This window comes from Corvus hawaiiensis, chromosome 14, assembly GCF_020740725.1.
Source record: "Corvus hawaiiensis isolate bCorHaw1 chromosome 14, bCorHaw1.pri.cur, whole genome shotgun sequence".
NCBI lineage: Eukaryota > Metazoa > Chordata > Aves > Passeriformes > Corvidae > Corvus > Corvus hawaiiensis.
In genome coordinates, this window is record NC_063226.1 from 20641937 (window position 1) to 20658643 (window position 16707).

General features: G+C 42.6%; 2 protein-coding genes, 1 long non-coding RNA gene and 1 other non-coding gene across 4 annotated transcripts; 3 read left to right on the forward strand and 1 right to left on the reverse strand.

The window, feature by feature from the left end:
• The first annotated feature begins 7 nt into the window (after window positions 1-7).
• Window positions 8-2888, forward strand: LOC125333434. The gene is made up of 2 exons (XR_007206851.1): window positions 8-154; window positions 1377-2888. It is a non-coding gene; the product is annotated as an uncharacterized LOC125333434 (long non-coding RNA).
• Window positions 696-2944, reverse strand: LOC125333433 (cytochrome c oxidase subunit 7B, mitochondrial). Its single transcript, XM_048319320.1, has 3 exons — window positions 2837-2944; window positions 1446-1570; window positions 696-895 (listed from the first exon to the last, which is right to left on the reverse strand). Exons 1-3 carry the CDS (start codon window positions 2871-2873, stop codon window positions 821-823), a joined length of 237 nt encoding a protein of 78 aa, XP_048175277.1. The 5' UTR covers window positions 2874-2944; the 3' UTR covers window positions 696-820.
• A 203-nt stretch (window positions 2945-3147) lies between these two features.
• TRNAL-CAA lies at window positions 3148-3265 on the forward strand. The gene is made up of 2 exons: window positions 3148-3185; window positions 3220-3265. It is a non-coding gene; the product is annotated as a tRNA-Leu (tRNA).
• Window positions 3266-4700: 1435 nt separating this feature from the next.
• On the forward strand, window positions 4701-15195 carry MAGT1 (magnesium transporter 1). Its single transcript, XM_048319140.1, is given in 11 exon segments — window positions 4701-4732; window positions 4734-4926; window positions 6051-6220; window positions 7088-7205; window positions 8165-8305; window positions 8753-8893; window positions 9224-9313; window positions 10497-10560; window positions 12140-12214; window positions 12673-12763; window positions 13732-15195. Coding segments are annotated over 11 exon segments (1131 nt in total). The 3' UTR covers window positions 13748-15195.
• Window positions 15196-16707: the final 1512 nt, after the last annotated feature.

Below are 16707 nucleotides of genomic sequence, written 5' to 3' on the forward strand. Positions count from 1 at the left end.
CGGGAGGAGGCGGGGGCCGCAGCCGCGGTCGGTGTCGCCGTATCGCGACAGGAACGCGCCCGCCGCGCAGCCATGGGGAGTAGATGGACTTTCAGGTCCCTTCCAACCCCAAGCAGTGTGGGATTCTCCGATCATCAAACACCAGCATGACCCGGTAACTGTTCTTTTCCCACCTCATTTCTCTGGTTATTTCTACCCTGAACAGAAGTTAAATGCGGAGACGGTTGCAACAAGATGGGCTTTGAGGTCCCTTCCACCCCAAATCATTCTGTAATTCTCTAAGAATTCATTAGGAAAGTCCCATTTATCCTGGGATACTGCCTGCTCCTGTTCAGCCTCTCCAACTCAAAACTGAATTTAATTTCTTCATGACTCTCACAGGCCACAGGGAGAAGCAGGTTACTGGCAGAGTGATTCAAGACATAAAAATCCTTTTGTGGAAAAAAAACGGGATCTCAACTTTGTCATTACAAGTCAGATGTAAAGGGACGTGCACTCTGCAGTGGGAATGCAGTGAGGTTGATTCACACACACATCTGGCTAAATGGACGACTCAGCAATGTTCTAGACTTGTCCTTTATCCACCAGTGACCTTTACAGCAACAACTGGGACTGTGTAAAATGACTTGGGGTTTTTACACTGTTTGTTATCCTTCATCAGAAGCAGAGCACGCAGGAAACCTCAAAGAGTCAGACAGGTTTCTAGGTATGTTTATTAGACCAGGAATGCCACTGTCCAAGTGGTAATCAGGGAACAAATGCCATTACACAATCATTTTCTCAGTGAAAGTTTAGACCAGTTCATTAGAAGCGGAGGCTGTTACTCCCTCCATTCTCTTGGAGTGATTCTGCCAACAGGTGAAAAGCCCCACGCAATGTCAAGCTTTGTGAACACCTGTAAAGGGATAAAACCCAAGATTATTAACTCTGAAATCAAAGAAACCGTCTGATAGAGGGCTATTTTTATTGTTTTCACTTCAGATTTCTTGTATTAGAACATGACATCTCATTAATTTTCTGATTAAACAAGTGGAATATATTTATATTGAATAGCATTTAAATGTTTCAGTTTTCTGTTTCAAAATACCCAACTTTAGAAGAAAGAATCTGCAATGTAAAACCCCACCACCGTACTGGTATTCTCATCCAGAAATTTTGCTGCTGAAAGCTGTACCTGTAGAGGTTTGACATCCCAAGTAAAATAGAGAACACTTGTGTTTCTCATACATTTTCAAATCAAGCAATAGACTGACACAGAAATAGGAGTAACAACTCAAAATCAAGCCGGGAACTAACAGAACTTCCACCTCTATCACATCACTATTCGCTTATGTAAGAAGCTCCTAAATTCTGACCACTGAATTTATTTCAAACAGGCAAAATCGACACCTTTAAAGTTTGCAGCTCGAGTCACAAGAGACAAAAAGGTGACAAAACCAACTTACATAGCCCCAGACAGCTGAGAACATGGCAGCTCCTCCAAGGAGGACCATGGTTCCATATTTATCGTGGAAGTTCGGCTCATGCTTGCGATGAGCTTGTCTGACTGCAGTGTGCTGGATGCCACGAGCTGAGGAGCGTTCAGAAGTACAGAAATCAACAAAAATACATGCTAAAACCATTCACAATCCTCATCTCCCACCAACAGAGAGGCGCTAGTGTTAAAAGATTAAAAATGCTGGAAAAAATAATCTTTTGGACTTAGAACTCTGGAATGACTCCAAAACATGGGATATACACAAATCCTTTAATTTTTTTCAGCTCTCTCAATTTCTCTCTAGAAAGTTATTCCTTATGTCTAACTCCAGTAAGAAAAAAAAAAAATCTTCTAAGTTACCTTTTTCACTAATATATTTTCTTTAGTATTACTGTTTCTCTAATAAAATGTTTTGCTTAGTGCCTAGCTTTTTTGGATTTCTACATATAAATATCTATCCTAGCAGTGTATGTAACCTAACATGAGCATTGTCAGGATGAAGCTCACCATCAAATTATGGGGTTGAAGATAGAGGGTGTGGAAGGAAGGAAACGGAAATAACCTGCGGGCATGAGACAAATAATAGAGAAAAAAATACACAATGATATCTGCAGATGATGTACATTATAAATGTACACTATAAAAGGTACACTTATTAAAGAGAAGACAACAGTAAAAAATCAAAGCAATAGCTACAAAACACAAACTGCCCGGTAGCTGTGTACAAAGCATTTGATGAGAAGGTGATGTGCGCATAAAGATATTACAAAATAAAACCTTTTAGTCTCAGGTCAATGGTTTGCAGTTCTATGCAACCATGACTAGAGAAGATGATGGTGATACCCATAATGTTACTACATCATTCGCATGCTCTGTGAGGCTGCACAAGGCGTTTTTTTAGACATAAAAAAGCCAGAATATCTACCAAGACAGGTTTACTTTAGGTGCCCGCACCTCGGGATAAGCACATCGTGACCCAGGACCAGAGGAACACTGCGGGGTCTGTATCACTGAAGGGGTAACTTTAACCTTGAGTTTAAGGGCTGGCTATTGACTACACCTTGTCACCGCAGGTTACCAGACCAGAATGTGCCTTTAGATACTAGGGGGAAAAAAGCACCAAGGAAAGGAGTCCTAGGTCAAAAAGCAACTAGGAGATAAAAAAGGCTGGAAGAAAGAAAAAAAGCGGGAGGAGAAGGACGCCAGAGCCGCCCGCAGCCCCCGAGGTGCCCTCACGACCCTCCCCGGGTGCAGAGCGAGCCGGGGGCTGTGAGGGACAGTCCGCACAGGGTAGGGCACAAACCGGGGGTGACCCCCTGAGGAACCCCCCCACAGCCCGAGAGCCGCCCCTATCCTTACCGACGAGGCTCTGCGCGGCCCTGGCCACCGGGAACATGATGAGAGCCAAGCGCGTACCCTTCACGACCGTGAAGAACAAAATGGTCGCGGCGGAAGTGGCGGCGCGGCGAGGGCCTGTGGGTAACGCCGGGCTCCTCCTCGCTGCGGCGGAGCTTCGCGGCCGAGCTGGGCCGGGCCGGCGGTTCCCTGGCTGCTCTCCGGCACCTCCCGGGTGCAGACGGGCTCTCCGTGAGGGGCTGAGGGACAGAGAAAAGCGGATACGGCCGTGATGACAGCGCTAAGAGAGTCGTGGCCAAGGCTACACTCGCAGTGTCAGGATGGCCGAGTGGTCTAAGGCGCCAGACTCAAGGCTGTTCCGTGCCTTCCCGCGGCGGGATTGGGTGTTCTGGTCTCCGTATGGAGGCGTGGGTTCGAATCCCACTTCTGACACCACTTTTTTTCTCCCCCGCCCCTAAGTGTTCGGGTTAACTTAAATTCACAAAAGGACCGAGTTGATGAAGTCCGGGATTTTACTGCAAATGGAAACCAGAAATAATTGTAACAGTGTCTTCGAATAGGCAAATGAATCCTGAAGCGTGAGTAAATCTTTGTTTCTCTGTGGCGATTCTGCATCAGAGCCATAAGCCACCACAGAGCTGCTGAGGAATTCCCCAGTGCATTTGGTTTTTAACAATATTTGTAACACACGACCCAGCAATTTATAGCGTGTGTATAACACGAAGCGTGTATCTCATGCAGCAAGAGGAAGAACTTCATTACATTGAGGGTGGCAGAGCCCTGGAACATCTGCTTAGGCAGGGTGTGGAATCTCCCTCTTTGGAGACATTCAAAACTCATCTGCACACGTTTGTGTTGTTTCAAAATGTGGATTATGTAAAATTTTCTTAGGAAAGGATGTTCTTCGATGTTTGATCTTTGTATACTTTCTAGCCTAATCAACAAGGAAGGAGATTTAATCCATGAAACAGCAGGTAGCAAGCTCTAAGTGATGTCCAGATGCTGGGAAAAAAATTACTTTTTTTCTTGTTAAGGTTTATGGCTTGATACATTCAATTATCTTGTAAACTGTCTTGTTAAGGTTTATGGCTTGATACATTCAATTATCTCACGCCTAGGGGGAGGTTAACAAAGCTTGGGAAGGAGGTTGTGCCACTGATAGCAAACACAAAGAATGCAGAACTTACAGGCCACAAGGACGTTTTGCAGAACTCCCACAATAAGGAAGACACTAACAAAGCCAACTCAGAAACTGGGCTGAAATCAGCTCCAGCCGGGCAAAAGGTAATTCCAGCAGAGGCAGATCACGACCACCAACACACCGACCAAAAAGAAGAGAAAGTCAGAGCATGTGCACTAATTAGTACGAAAAGCAAAGAGAAGCATTAACCAACAAAAGATAGAATACTAATTAATAAGAGAACTACATTACTTGTATCCAATGAACACAAATTCCTTTGTTTGCTAAAGCGTATAAACAGTAAAAAGTTTTGAGAGTGTGTGTGCTTGATTTGTGGAACACCACTGAGCAGCCAAGGCTAGCACAACTCTGAAATAAAGCAATGTCTCTCTGACTGCGTGTAATTACTGGCTTGTTGCACACCGGGTAACAAATCCGGTATCTTAGTGGGCAACACTGTGTCACCTGCTCTCGGATGATCTCCAGAGATCCCTTCGAACCGTGATGGTTCTGTGATTCTGCTGAGCACGGGGAGCGGCTGAGAGACCCCACCATACCCTGGAACCCCGCCATCGTTTCGCACCTCGGAGCCCACTCCGCCCTACCCTCAGAGCTCACTCCGCCCTCCCCTCAGAGCTCACTCCGCCCTCCCCCTTCGGGGCTCGCCCACCCCTCGGGGCTCCACCAATGGCGCGGCTCCAGCTCGCCGCGCTCCCGCGAAGGCCAATCGAAGGCCGGCGGCGACGCACGAGCCGGCGCCTCCGCCAATCGGCGTCCTGCGGGCGGGGCCTCGCTGCCGGCGGGGCGGGGCGGGGCGGCCATGGCGGCGCTGCCGGTGCCGCTGCTGGCGCTGGCGCTGCTGCTGCTGGCAGGATGTGGTGGGCCCGGCGCTGCGGGGCAGAGGCGGAAGGAGGTGAGACACACCGGGAAGCTCCACGCCGCGCTGGGGCGCGTTCTCGTTGAGCGGGCTGAGGGCAGGACCGGCTAGGGCTCGGCGGGGTGGCGTGGCCTCACCGCGGGTTCCCCCCGCCCTGAGGTTCGGCCGGCTCTGAGGGGAGCCCGCTGGGAGGGAAGGTCTTTGTTTCCAGGTTCTTCGGTTCTTGTTAGGAGCCCTGTACGAGTGTTGTCTTCCTACCGCATGGGATTTGCGGGGCGGAGGATGGGTGGTCTTTGGTTGCAGTCACTAAGGTGCAAATTACTTCCACACACTTGACCCGTAGGGTTTGGGAAAATCCTGCTGCATAAGTGTTTATACTTGTGTCACTTGTAGGTCGGAGAAGAATAATTTATTACTGTTATCATGGTGGGACTCTTGCGGCTGCCCTGTGCAGGGTCAGGAGTTGGACTTCGATGCTCCTACTGGCTCCCTTCCAATTCAGAATATATTATGATTTCCTCAAACATATTTATCTGAAGAACGGTGTTAATGAGTAGAGAAGTGCTTTATGATAAACGTAACATTTGCGAGTTTGTCAAACTAATGCTTCTTTTTATAATGTTATAGAATTTATTGCTTCCTTTTTAAGGAATGTTTTAGTGTTAAGAATTTGAGTTCTTCAAATATGTTTTGAATTACAGGGTTTTCTTTTCCAGCAATGCTGAAAATGAAATGTTGAGGTTGGTTCCATCTCTGGCGTTGATTCCACTGCCATAAGTTTTGAAAGTTGGAACAGTTCGATGCTTAGTGTAGAAAAAAGGCTGTGGAGGGGATTTAGGCAGTTGGTACAGCTGAAAGAAGTCTTGCAATTAGCAGTGTGAGGAAGGCCTGGTAAGCTGAGGGTCTTCACCAGCCTGGTCATGTTAAGTGGTTAAAGCTGTGTGTGTTGCTAGGTGGTTGAAGTTAATGAATTATGTTAAGGTGACTGTCAAAAGCTTCTGTGAATGCCTTGCAGAATTTCACTGAAGTATCACATCACCTGCTTGGTGTTATGAAAAGCAGTGCAGATATTTGTTCCATCAAATATGAAAACCTTTAAGATTGTGCTGTGAGACTGGAAAAAAAAAAACCCGACAATGTTGCTCTGGCTTGATTTTCAGATGGTGTTATCAGAGAAAGTGAACCAGCTGATGGAGTGGGCCAGTAAAAGATCCGTGATCCGAATGAACGGAGACAAATTCCGGCGCCTTGTGAAGGCACCTCCCAGAAACTACTCAGTGATTGTGATGTTCACTGCTCTTCAGCCTCACAGACAGTGTGTTGTGTGCAAGTATGAGCTCCGTTTAGTCCTAAATTAGGACTTGAAAGTCATCTTATGCTTTGTAGGAAACTAAATTCGAGAATAGGGTTGAACTTTCACACATGTGGAAGGAATACACGTGGGCAAGTTAGAGTAGGATTCTCTTTGCAATTTAATGTGTGGGAATATGTGTGTAATGTGCTTGTGAGAAAACAGCACAATCCTTTAGTTTTATCTCCCTCCTAAAATAATTCCCGCTTTGCAGTGTTTACTCTGAGAGGCTTCTGGAGAAAGACACACTGGAAGCTCAGCTTTTCTGGCATGAGTTGCTGAAGAAATGTTTGTAGAATTATTGCTGGCCATGCAGCTTAAATGTTGCTCTTAATTAATACATTGCTTGGCACTTACTTGCAATTATAATATTCTAATTCTTTAACCATATTATGGCTTTCTTTTATTAATCCAGAGGTGGCAGAGGTCTGTGAGGGTGGTTTCTGTAGGTGGTCCGTTGAAATTATTGGTTTCCCCTGCTCTGTCATGGAAGAAAGGGCACACCTGGCCACATTTTGCTGCTCTGTGGCCAGGCACATCATGAGCAGCTGGGTTCTAGTTCACCTTTCAATTAGAAATTACCTCTGCTTGTGTTTGTGGACTCAACAAATCTTGCCCTTGCATTTAAAAAAACAGGTGCCAAATGCTTCACCTGATGGTAGATAAGTGTTTGTGCTTAAATGATTTCATTAACACTTAAACTTTCTTTTTAACCCTAGAAAATTAATGGGGTGGGTGTGGGATGCACCCATTGATGGGGTGGGTGGGCACAGCTCCCTCAGCTGCTTTACAACTCGTGCTGTGGACAAATCCATGATACAGCATCTCACTTGGTGTGTTTTCCAGGCAAGCTGATGAGGAATACCAGATTCTGGCAAACTCCTGGAGGTATTCCAGTGCCTTTACCAACAAGATTTTTTTTGCTATGGTAGATTTTGACGAAGGCTCAGATGTGTTTCAGATGGTAATGTCCTTTTCTCTTCTAACATTGTTTTTAACTTGGGTTTTGGGCAAGAAGGTGAAGATGTTACATAATTTGGTGTTACAGGGAATAAAGGAATGAAAAGTTAAAAGCTGTCACTCTTGGAAGAAAGATGGTCTGAGCATGTTGGTAGGAATATTAACAGAACCAAGATGAGGAAGAGGTACAAGGAGTAAATTGGTTTCTTTGACTTTTTTCCCTGAATTTGTCTCCTATAATAACTTAGAGTGTAATTCTTAATGGAATTCTTCTGTGGTACATGAAGAGGCAAGATAGAAAGCACTGATGTCATTAGTAACAGCTATTACAATTTTAAGATTACTAGAGAATGATAGATTAGGCTTTTGGTATGGGTTAACTGATTTCTTTTCAAGTACCCAGCCATTTTTCTCTTCTATTAACATTGTGTGACCATGTTTTTTTCTCAAGCTGTGAGAATATTCCATGTATGCTTGCAATTATAGGTCACATTAATAGTTCATTATAGTTTTGCAGATCTTAACTTTTTTTTTTTTTAGGAGGTACTAAGCTCTGTTTAACAGCAACACAGTTTAGGCAGTGATACTTTATTAAATGGAGGGTTTTGAACTAGAGAGTTGAAGAGAGATTTTTTTTTTATTACTTTTGTTAATTTTTTCCTTAGTGTTACATTAGAAATGCATTCTTCAAGCTTTGGCCTTTCTGGATTTTAGAATCATACATTGCTATTTTGCAGATTTCTTTATCAAAAGTAGTATTTAGAGAAGAAACAGATTCAAAAAAATGTGTGTGAAATACAGAAACGCAAGCCGTGTGCTGTCTTTTAAAAAGTCACTGCCAATGAAATCAAAGAGCTAATTTTTCTTATTCAGCAACAATATTGCAAGACAGAAATGGCTTAGAATTGTGTTATTAAATAGTCCTTTCACAGGCTGTGTCTTCTGTGAACTCTCTCCCTGCAGCTGAACATGAATTCTGCCCCCACCTTCATTAACTTCCCGGCCAAGGGGAAGCCCAAGCGGGGGGACACCTACGAGCTGCAGGTGCGCGGCTTCGCGGCGGAGCAGCTGGCGCGCTGGGTGGCCGACAGGACAGACGTCCACGTGAGTGCAGACACCTTCCCTCAACCCCTCTGTGCAGGGCCAGCTGGGAAACATCACTTGTGTTCTGTGGTTCCTGAGCTGCTCTAAATAGCTCGTCTACAAAATCTAGTTCAGACACGCAACTGCATCTTTCAGTCTCCTTACAGTCTCTGTGCTGGTATTTGGTATAATGAGAAGATGGTAAAACTCATCTCCTTCCTTCTCGCTCTTCTTTTCCTGTGGAAGAAAAACAATCTCTAAATTATTGAATAGGGTGAAGTTTTGTGAAACTGAAGTTACGCTATTGGTGGAAGAAGCATTGCTTACTTCCTGAGTCAGATTTATTACACAGAAAATGTGCGTGTGTGATGTTTTTTCCACTCAATGTGTTGTGGGCTTTTTTAGCAGGAGTGCAGGTATAATGTATAATCCTACTGAGAGACAATAATTTCACTGTGCTGTGTTCAGATCCGTGTGATAAGGCCACCAAACTATGCTGGACCCTTGATGCTGGGGTTGCTGCTGGCTGTCATCGGAGGCCTCGTGTATTTGCGGGGCAGCAATCTGGATTTTCTCTATAACAAAACTGGCTGGGCCTTTGCTGCTCTGGTGAGTAATCGTGACTCTTGTCTGCCCTGTTGTATTGAGTTTTGTAGCAATTCAAGTTTTTAAAAGCTTCTGTATTTCAAGATTCTTGAAGCTGGTAGAGGAAAATGAGGTGCAGTTAGTTTTACTTTTTGGTAGATTGATAATATTATATGATCTTAGTCTTTCCAGCTCACTGAATGCTTGATTAGATGCCTTTTGTACAAATATAGTGGGACAATTTTTAGCCTGTGTTCCAAACCACTATGTTTTGGTATGAAGTGAAAAGATATTGGGTTAAATTAAAAATAAAAAAGAAACATTATTAAACAGTGTTTCTTCTTTCCTTTTCAGTGTTTTGTGTTAGCAATGACATCAGGCCAGATGTGGAACCACATTAGAGGCCCCCCCTATGCTCATAAGAATCCCCATACAGGACAAGTGGTGAGTCTTGCCTTCATTTTCTTTCTGCATTTCTATTGTATTTCTGCAGAGTAAGGCTGATACTAAGAGACAATCAGAGTGCAAATTCTGCTTCTGGCTCCTCTCTCTGTGAGTGAGACCAAACTCTCCTGCAGTGAGCAAGGCAAATCAACATGTCTTGCACAGATGTTGTATTTCCAGTGGTGAAGGGATGTGGTAGTTCTAAATTGCTTACAGCACAATAGAGGTATTTATGGGTTGAGTCTTTCATGCTAAAAATCCTATTGCTGAGCCTGGCAATTCTGTTTCAACCTGGTCTTGTTAACTCATACCCTCATCTAATGACTGCCACATAAAAACATCTTTCCTCAAGATTCTTGAGGTAAATTAATAGCTAGTGACCTCAGATTTATTAAGTCTTTCTTGGAAAAAATCTCTTTAACATAATTTGGAATATACTGCTCTGTTCATAATATAGAATGAGATGCACTGTAAAAGTAGTCACAGTGTTTGGAGAGCATTGCATCTCCTCAGGTGCTTACACATCACATACTGGCTTTTCTCATGTTTTTACTCTGGCAATTAATTTGGTGAAAGTCCTTTTGTGCCTGGTTAGATGGGTCAGACCCTCTGTATTCTTCTGTAGAAAGTGGATTAAACTTCTTTTTTCCTACTTAGATACATCATCACAACCATAATAGGGATTAAAACATGGTATTCTTTCACAAATTTCAATTTTTCTGTTGACCCAGAAGTGAAAAAGATTTCAAATGCTTGGTTCTGGAGCCAAGTGAGTTGGGTTCATACACAGATTGAAGGGATTGTGCTTAAGCTGAGCAGCAGTGTACACAACCTAAGAATCTCAGTCAGGGAATGGATCACATTTGGATGCAGGAGGGCCTAATCTCATGGTATTTTGCCCAGCTGGACTGAGAATCTGGACCACGAAGGTTGTAGCTGCACTTACTGTAATCTGCATGGTACTTGAGGCTGATTGTGCAATAGTAATAGAAGAAGGATTTTTGTCTCTGTTGCAGCTCCCCCAAAAATCAGTGATCAACAGCTGAAATTGTTTGTGCTCCAACTTCTGCTCTCTCCTAAAAGAGACAATGCAAACCCCAGTTCCAGGCTCTATAGCTGTTGTTAATCACATCAAAGTTGACTCCAGTCTTTTCTGAATTTAATTACTCTTTGTCTCTTACAGAATTATATCCATGGAAGCAGCCAAGCCCAGTTTGTGGCAGAAACACACATAGTTCTGCTGTTCAGTATCCTTCCTGTGAGAAGCATGTGGTTGGTGACAGTTTTTTGGTCAGCAAATGCTGCTGCCTTTTCTGTGGTGCTTTGTCATGGCTGTAATTGCCACCTAACACTGATGCAGAAGCTTGTAAAACCTTTCTGCACTGGCAACTGTGCTTTTCCTGTGCCTCTGATTGTTAAGATGAATAGAAAAATATTTACTGTTTCTCATCTTAAGTACCAAAATGAATACAGAATTCAAGTTGTGGATCTTTGTGGAATCAGAAGATTCTTCAGGATACTCCCTGCTCTGCTATGGATGTCTCTTTTCAATGTCACTTATTTCTTGCTTTGGTGTTGAATTCATTCCTCTCTCACTGATCTTTTATTTCTTTGCTTACTTTCTTATAATCTTGTTTGTGCTAATGATGCAGGATTTTGCCATGCTATCAAGAAAGGCAGGTGGAAACTTTCAGATTGAGGGCTTTTACATTTCTCATTTGTACAAAAAGTGTTTCTTTGGGGTCATAAGAATACCTTAAAACTCAATGTTCTGTTTTTCTATTCCCACATGTACGTTTTTGATCCATCATTTGTAACTTTAGTAATTTCTGGCTGGAGCTTTTCTTCCTTGTTTTGTCCACCTGTATCAGCACCTTTATTTTTTACTCAGTACTTTTTCTGATACTTAATTTTTTCAACTTAAAACAGGCACTTGGAGGGGAACTTCTGATCTTTTTCTGTTACTGTGCTTTTGATCCACGTGGTCAAATTCAAAGTAGAAACCTTTTGTAGATGTTTATTTGTGTTATTGCTATCCATCATGTTACGGACCCAACCTACCAGTTGCTGGAGACATTTTAAATTAATACATTTGGTGAGGTTTCTCTGGGTTCAAGTCACTTTCCTCCTGTGCTGAAGGTGGGCTGTGTCTGAAATGGAAAGATTCCTCATGCAGTCAATAATAAGTATTTTTCTTTTCTGCAGGAGACTTGGGACTGGACTTCTGTAGTTAAATGGAATGAAATTTTTGGGAATTCTGTCTTTTGTTCCACTAGATTCACTATTTTGCTTTGTTAAAACTCCTCCTTGGCAAGTGTCAGGCCTTTTGTGTTGTCTGTGCTTCTTTAATTTTGTGATCTTTAGTTTTTTAAATCTGAAGAATTAGAAAAGAAATATTGCCACTTGAAAGACAGCCTTTTGGATTAAATACTGCATGTGTTTTATTTGTTCTGTTGGCTGAGTGAATGCAGAAGCTGAATTCCTTTGGGGATTTTCCAGTGGAGAACAGCAGTAGGAGTGGACCCAATCTCTCTGGGAAGGAATGCTGCTTCATTACAAGCTGAGATAATAAATGCATGTTTTTAATTCTGCCTGAAGACCTTCCATCTTGTATTTTAAGCTTTGCATTTATTTTCCCTTAAAAGTTGACATGAATGTTTTTCAGCTGCTTTTTCCCTCATAGTTGCTGATTTGGCTGGGAAGTCTTTGATTTTTCCAGTGAGTTTTAATGCCCTAGGTATGGTGTGGGAGCTGAATTGAGGAGATTAGGAGTGAGTGTGCTGAGTTCCTTGTACTTTGTTGTTTAGCCTTAAACAGTGTTTGTAGATGGTGGAGTTACTTTAGGAATGGTCCTTCTCCACGAAGCTGCTACTTCTGACATGGATGTGGGGAAAAGAAAAAGTAAGTACTGATACTTTCCTCTCTGAGCAAAGGCATATTCAGTAAGGGTGTTTGATACATCATTGAGCAGAAGTGTTTTTGCACTGGGGGTTTTGTACACTTCCCACCTCTAAGCTGAGGAGAATCATTTGGATTTTTGACAGTTTTTGGAGTTGCTTAGAAAACTGCAAGATAAACTCAAACCCTTTTGGCAGATGGAGAGAGATGAAGATGCTTTGCAGTGTTTCGCTAGTAAGGGGGAGAAGAAGGGACTTTTTCTCAAAGCATTTGTATAAAATTGATGTACAGAAGGAATTTGAAAGAAAATTGGTGTTAATTTAGTATTTCTCAATGACATGAATAGAGGCCTCATCTGACCAAATCTGTAACTATTGCAGAAGGCTTTGAAAACCTGAGTCACTGTGGTGTTTCCAGGAGCAGCTGTCACATCACAGCCTCTCCCTGTGCATCTCTTGCAGTTATGTGCATTGCTGGCATTGGCTTGGTGGTGCTATTCTTCAGCTGGCTGCTGTCTGTCTTCAGATCCAAATACCACGGCTACCCTTACAGGTACGTCAGGCTGGGACCCTGCAGCCGCTGCCCTCCTGGCCTTTGTGGTACAGCTACACCACTGTAGCTCTGCTGACTCATTTGGCAGGAAATACTCCCTTAAAAATGCTCTTCTGGTTTCTCAGAGTAGCAGTATTGGTTGATAAAATCAGCAGAAATACCAGTATTTGATGGATATCGTGATTTTTCAGTCTAGCCAAAGGAAAGATTGTGGAACTCTCATTTCCATGCCATTTCATGTTATAAAATACTTCTATTTTCATAATGATATCTCAGCCAGTTTATACTGCCAACAGATGTATTTTCCCCCCTACTTTTCTCTTCCATCTTCATACATCTTCATTATTAATCTTATTTGTGAGAACAAGGAGGATGCCTGATGCTTTAAAGCTGCCTACATTTTGGTATTGCTTGTGTAAGGAGTCTAATACTATTATTTGACCACTTCTATATATGTCTGACTGATATTTTAGATGTTTGCTAGCTTTTATGCATTTTGAAGCAATAAATAAATGTTGAAGGACCAGTTTCTAATGACTTCATCTGCAATGAGCTGAATTTGTCTATAAAGCTAATCCCATAGACAGATATTATGCCCTCTCTATGAGAAATGTGTTATTTAAAAAATATCTAAATAATAAAAAACTTGTTATTTTATGAAGACTTTTCTCAAGAGCAGAAGACAGCTGAAATTATTCCCTGTTTGGTAACTGGTCAGCTTTTATTCTGGTCTCTGCAACAGTCTTAGGTACTCCTGCTAACTTTATTGTAGGGAAGATGCGGTTGTCTTTGGTTTTGAGTTATTAGAAACTCACTTTTAAGTGACTTCACAGCTGCTTTTGTTGTAGCAGCATCAGGCCCAGTTTCTCATTCTGGTTTTCTTGGCATTTATAAAAGCTAAGTGGAATGTTGCACACCTTTGCTTCTTATAAGATTAATAAAAATGTTTGTTATTTTGCTCTTTACAGTTTCCTAATGAGCTAAAGGATTCCAGAGTCTGTAACATCAGGAAGGTGGTGGCTCTGAAGTTGGATGTGGTGGAATGAGGAGCTCAATGTGTGTGGTTTGTGCTACCTCTGCTTACACTGAGACAGTAAACACTGAACCAAAGATGACGTGTAGTGCCTTAAATACAACAAGCAATTTGCTCTGAAGGACACAGAGTATTAAGATGCAATCTCTTTCATAAGCTTTACATCTTCTTAAGCAACTCTACTTCTAGTGAAATTCAGAACATAATGCTTAAAACTACATTCCCATGGACTAACTAGAAACGGTACTTTCAATTCACTTGGATAACCTGTTCACCATCTTTCTTTTTCCCTTGAATTATCATCTTCCTGTTTGTGCGTATCAGGTGACAGCAGCTTCTCTGTCGTGCCTTTTCGTGGTTGAGGAAACAGCTTCGTGTACCTGGAAATCTTTTCCTTCAGCCTGTGTGCAACCCTTGGAGCATGCTCCAGATTCCAGTGTGGAATGTGCATATTGTAGAGCTGTATCTCGTTTTTGAGAAGAGTTCTTAACTGCTGTATGATGCAAGAGGTTGTTTCACAGGTGGAGGGGGAGTTTTCAACATGTAGAACCAAGTTATTAATTAATTAAATCTTTCTTTGCCAAATGCTGAAACTGCAATGTTTAAAGTTGTAAACTTTGACTCAGAGCTGGAAAAAAAGTCCTTAGACTGGCCAACACTCACCCTCTCAAAAACACAAACCAAAAGCACAGAGGTAACTATGTGTTGCATGAATTCAAAGTTGCTAATTGGCTCTCAAGTTACTGCTTAGAACCCTGGCAAACCAACAGATACCAGATTTGTGGTCACTGTAGTAAGTTCTTGCATTCTCCACTTGTTTTCTCCACATTTTTATCCTTTGAGCAGAGGTGGCTACTACTAGGATAAATGTTGTTACCCCAGGATACATTTGGTAGCCTTACAATTGAATGCATGTGCTGCTTGCTCTCTCCTTTTTTTCTCTCACCTCACAAAGATGCTTTGCCTTAAGAATTCCTGAATGGGAGACAGTGTGCCTCAGCCCAAACTGTTGTGCAGTTCAGCAGCTGTACTACAGGAAATCTTTGCAGCCTGATTCAGTAACACTTCCTTCTGTAGGCTGTGGTGGCCTTAGAGGCTTGGAGTCAGAGAGACTTTTGTCTCCTGCTTCTGCCTCTCCCCTCTCTCAAGGGGTTCCAGAATCTGGGTGTTTGAAATTGAGTCTCAGAAAGGATTGTATCACTCCAAGTAGAATGTTATGCAGTTTTGCTAAATTAATACACATCTCAAGTGCCTTAACTTGACTAATTTAGTTGTTTGATGTTTCAACTTGTTGAGATGCATTTTTCTATGCCATATAGAATGATAAGCCTTAGTGGAATGGATAAATTGTGTGCCTGACTGGATTTTGGACAAGTTTCAATAAAACTTTTTAGTCTAATACATGTTCCTGTGTCTTTTGAACTTTGACGTAAAACAAGCCAAGCTCTTTTCTTCCACTATTGCTTCAGTGTGTTAATCATAGCCTGGTATAAAGTAAATAACCTGAGTATGGATGAGTAGACTGGATTAGTAGCCTGTATGTGTTTGTGGAGAATTACAGCCCAGAATGTCAGCACTACAGAAGTGCTGCTCATGTAGCCAACTGATAGCATAAAGATTACATGGTTTTTGGCTTGTTTTTGACAGCTGTCATGCAGTGAAAATCTTGGATTCATGGAGTTCTAGACAGATCAACTCAGTGTTTCTGGAGGTGGAATCTTGTTAGCACTGTAGATTTGCCTGGAACAACTCAGCAGTGCCGTACTTGTGGCTTGTTTTCCTGCCCAGTTGGTAAAATGCTTCCCATAAACTTTTTCAGTTATAATTTATTCAGTCCTTTTAAAACCACCCAGTTCCATATTGACTAAGTTTAAACAGTGGCACCTCATGCAGGTGGATGGTGGAGTCATGTTTGCCTTCCACTTGAGGTGGCCAGGATGTTGAGAGTTTGGGATTTTCCTCTTTGTTTCCATGCTAACATTTAAGATGAAAATAATGCTCCTTTTTTCCAACAGTTTTTCTGCTCTCTAGGCTGAAACTGAAGAGCATGGAGGAGGGAACAATGTGGTAGTGGAGCAGAAGATTGAGTGCTTGCAAGGACAAGTGGCAGGTTTAGAGAGGATGAATTCTGGCAAGGTTTGACTTGTGCAGCAGTTGAGAGGTAATGGCTGGCTCTAATTGGTACCCAGAGTGACTCTGTGGGCCAGGGGCACTGGCAGCTCACTGACTGGTTGATACAACACACAGTTGGGGCCATCAGAACAAAGGTGCATGAGGCAATGCATTCGAGACTTGCTCTGGGAAAACTGGGAATTGCTGAGGACATCTCCTTTAGAAAGTGAGTCATTAAATAGCTCAGGAGTGCCCTAAAAGCTCACCTTGAGAGAACACTTGCAATAAAGGGAGGAAATGGTGTATTCTGCAGCTGAAGATGAACTGTGTGGTTTTGTTAATGTGGCTGGCCTCAGTGACTTCTGCTTTTTTCTGCTTTGGAGAAGGAGCTGTGGTGTATTTAGAAGATATTTTAAAATAACAGCTAGAAATAATTTTAGGACCTCTCTGCCCTAAGCACAAGGCAAGTCAGTAAATTTAAATGGATTAATCTGTGTAATGGTTTGCATTATGTACAATTTACTGGAAGGTCCTGCATTCAAACCATTCTAGTGTTCAGCACAGAATGTGATTTTCATGAGGCCCTGGCACAGGTTGCCCACAGAAGCTGTGGCTGCCCCTGGATCCCTGGAAGTGTCCAAGGCCAGGCTGGATGGGGCTTGGAACAACCTGGGATCGTGGAAGGCGTCCCTGCCCATGGAAGGGGTGAGGTTTAATGTCCCTTCCAACACAAACCATTCTGGAATTCTGTGACAGTGGTGCCTAGTGGTCATTCCTGCAGGTAAGCCTTTTACAGATG

Coding starts and splice junctions, on each gene's coding strand:
- LOC125333433 (XM_048319320.1), bottom strand. CDS start 2,873: ATGTTCCCGGTGGCCAGGGCCGCGCAGAGCCTCGTCG. Junction 1,571..2,836: donor GGCCGCGCAGAGCCTCGTCG/GTAAGGATAGGG, acceptor AACGCTCCTCAG/CTCGTGGCATCCAGCACACT. Junction 896..1,445: donor TCTCAGCTGTCTGGGGCTAT/GTAAGTTGGTTT, acceptor ATCCCTTTACAG/GTGTTCACAAAGCTTGACAT.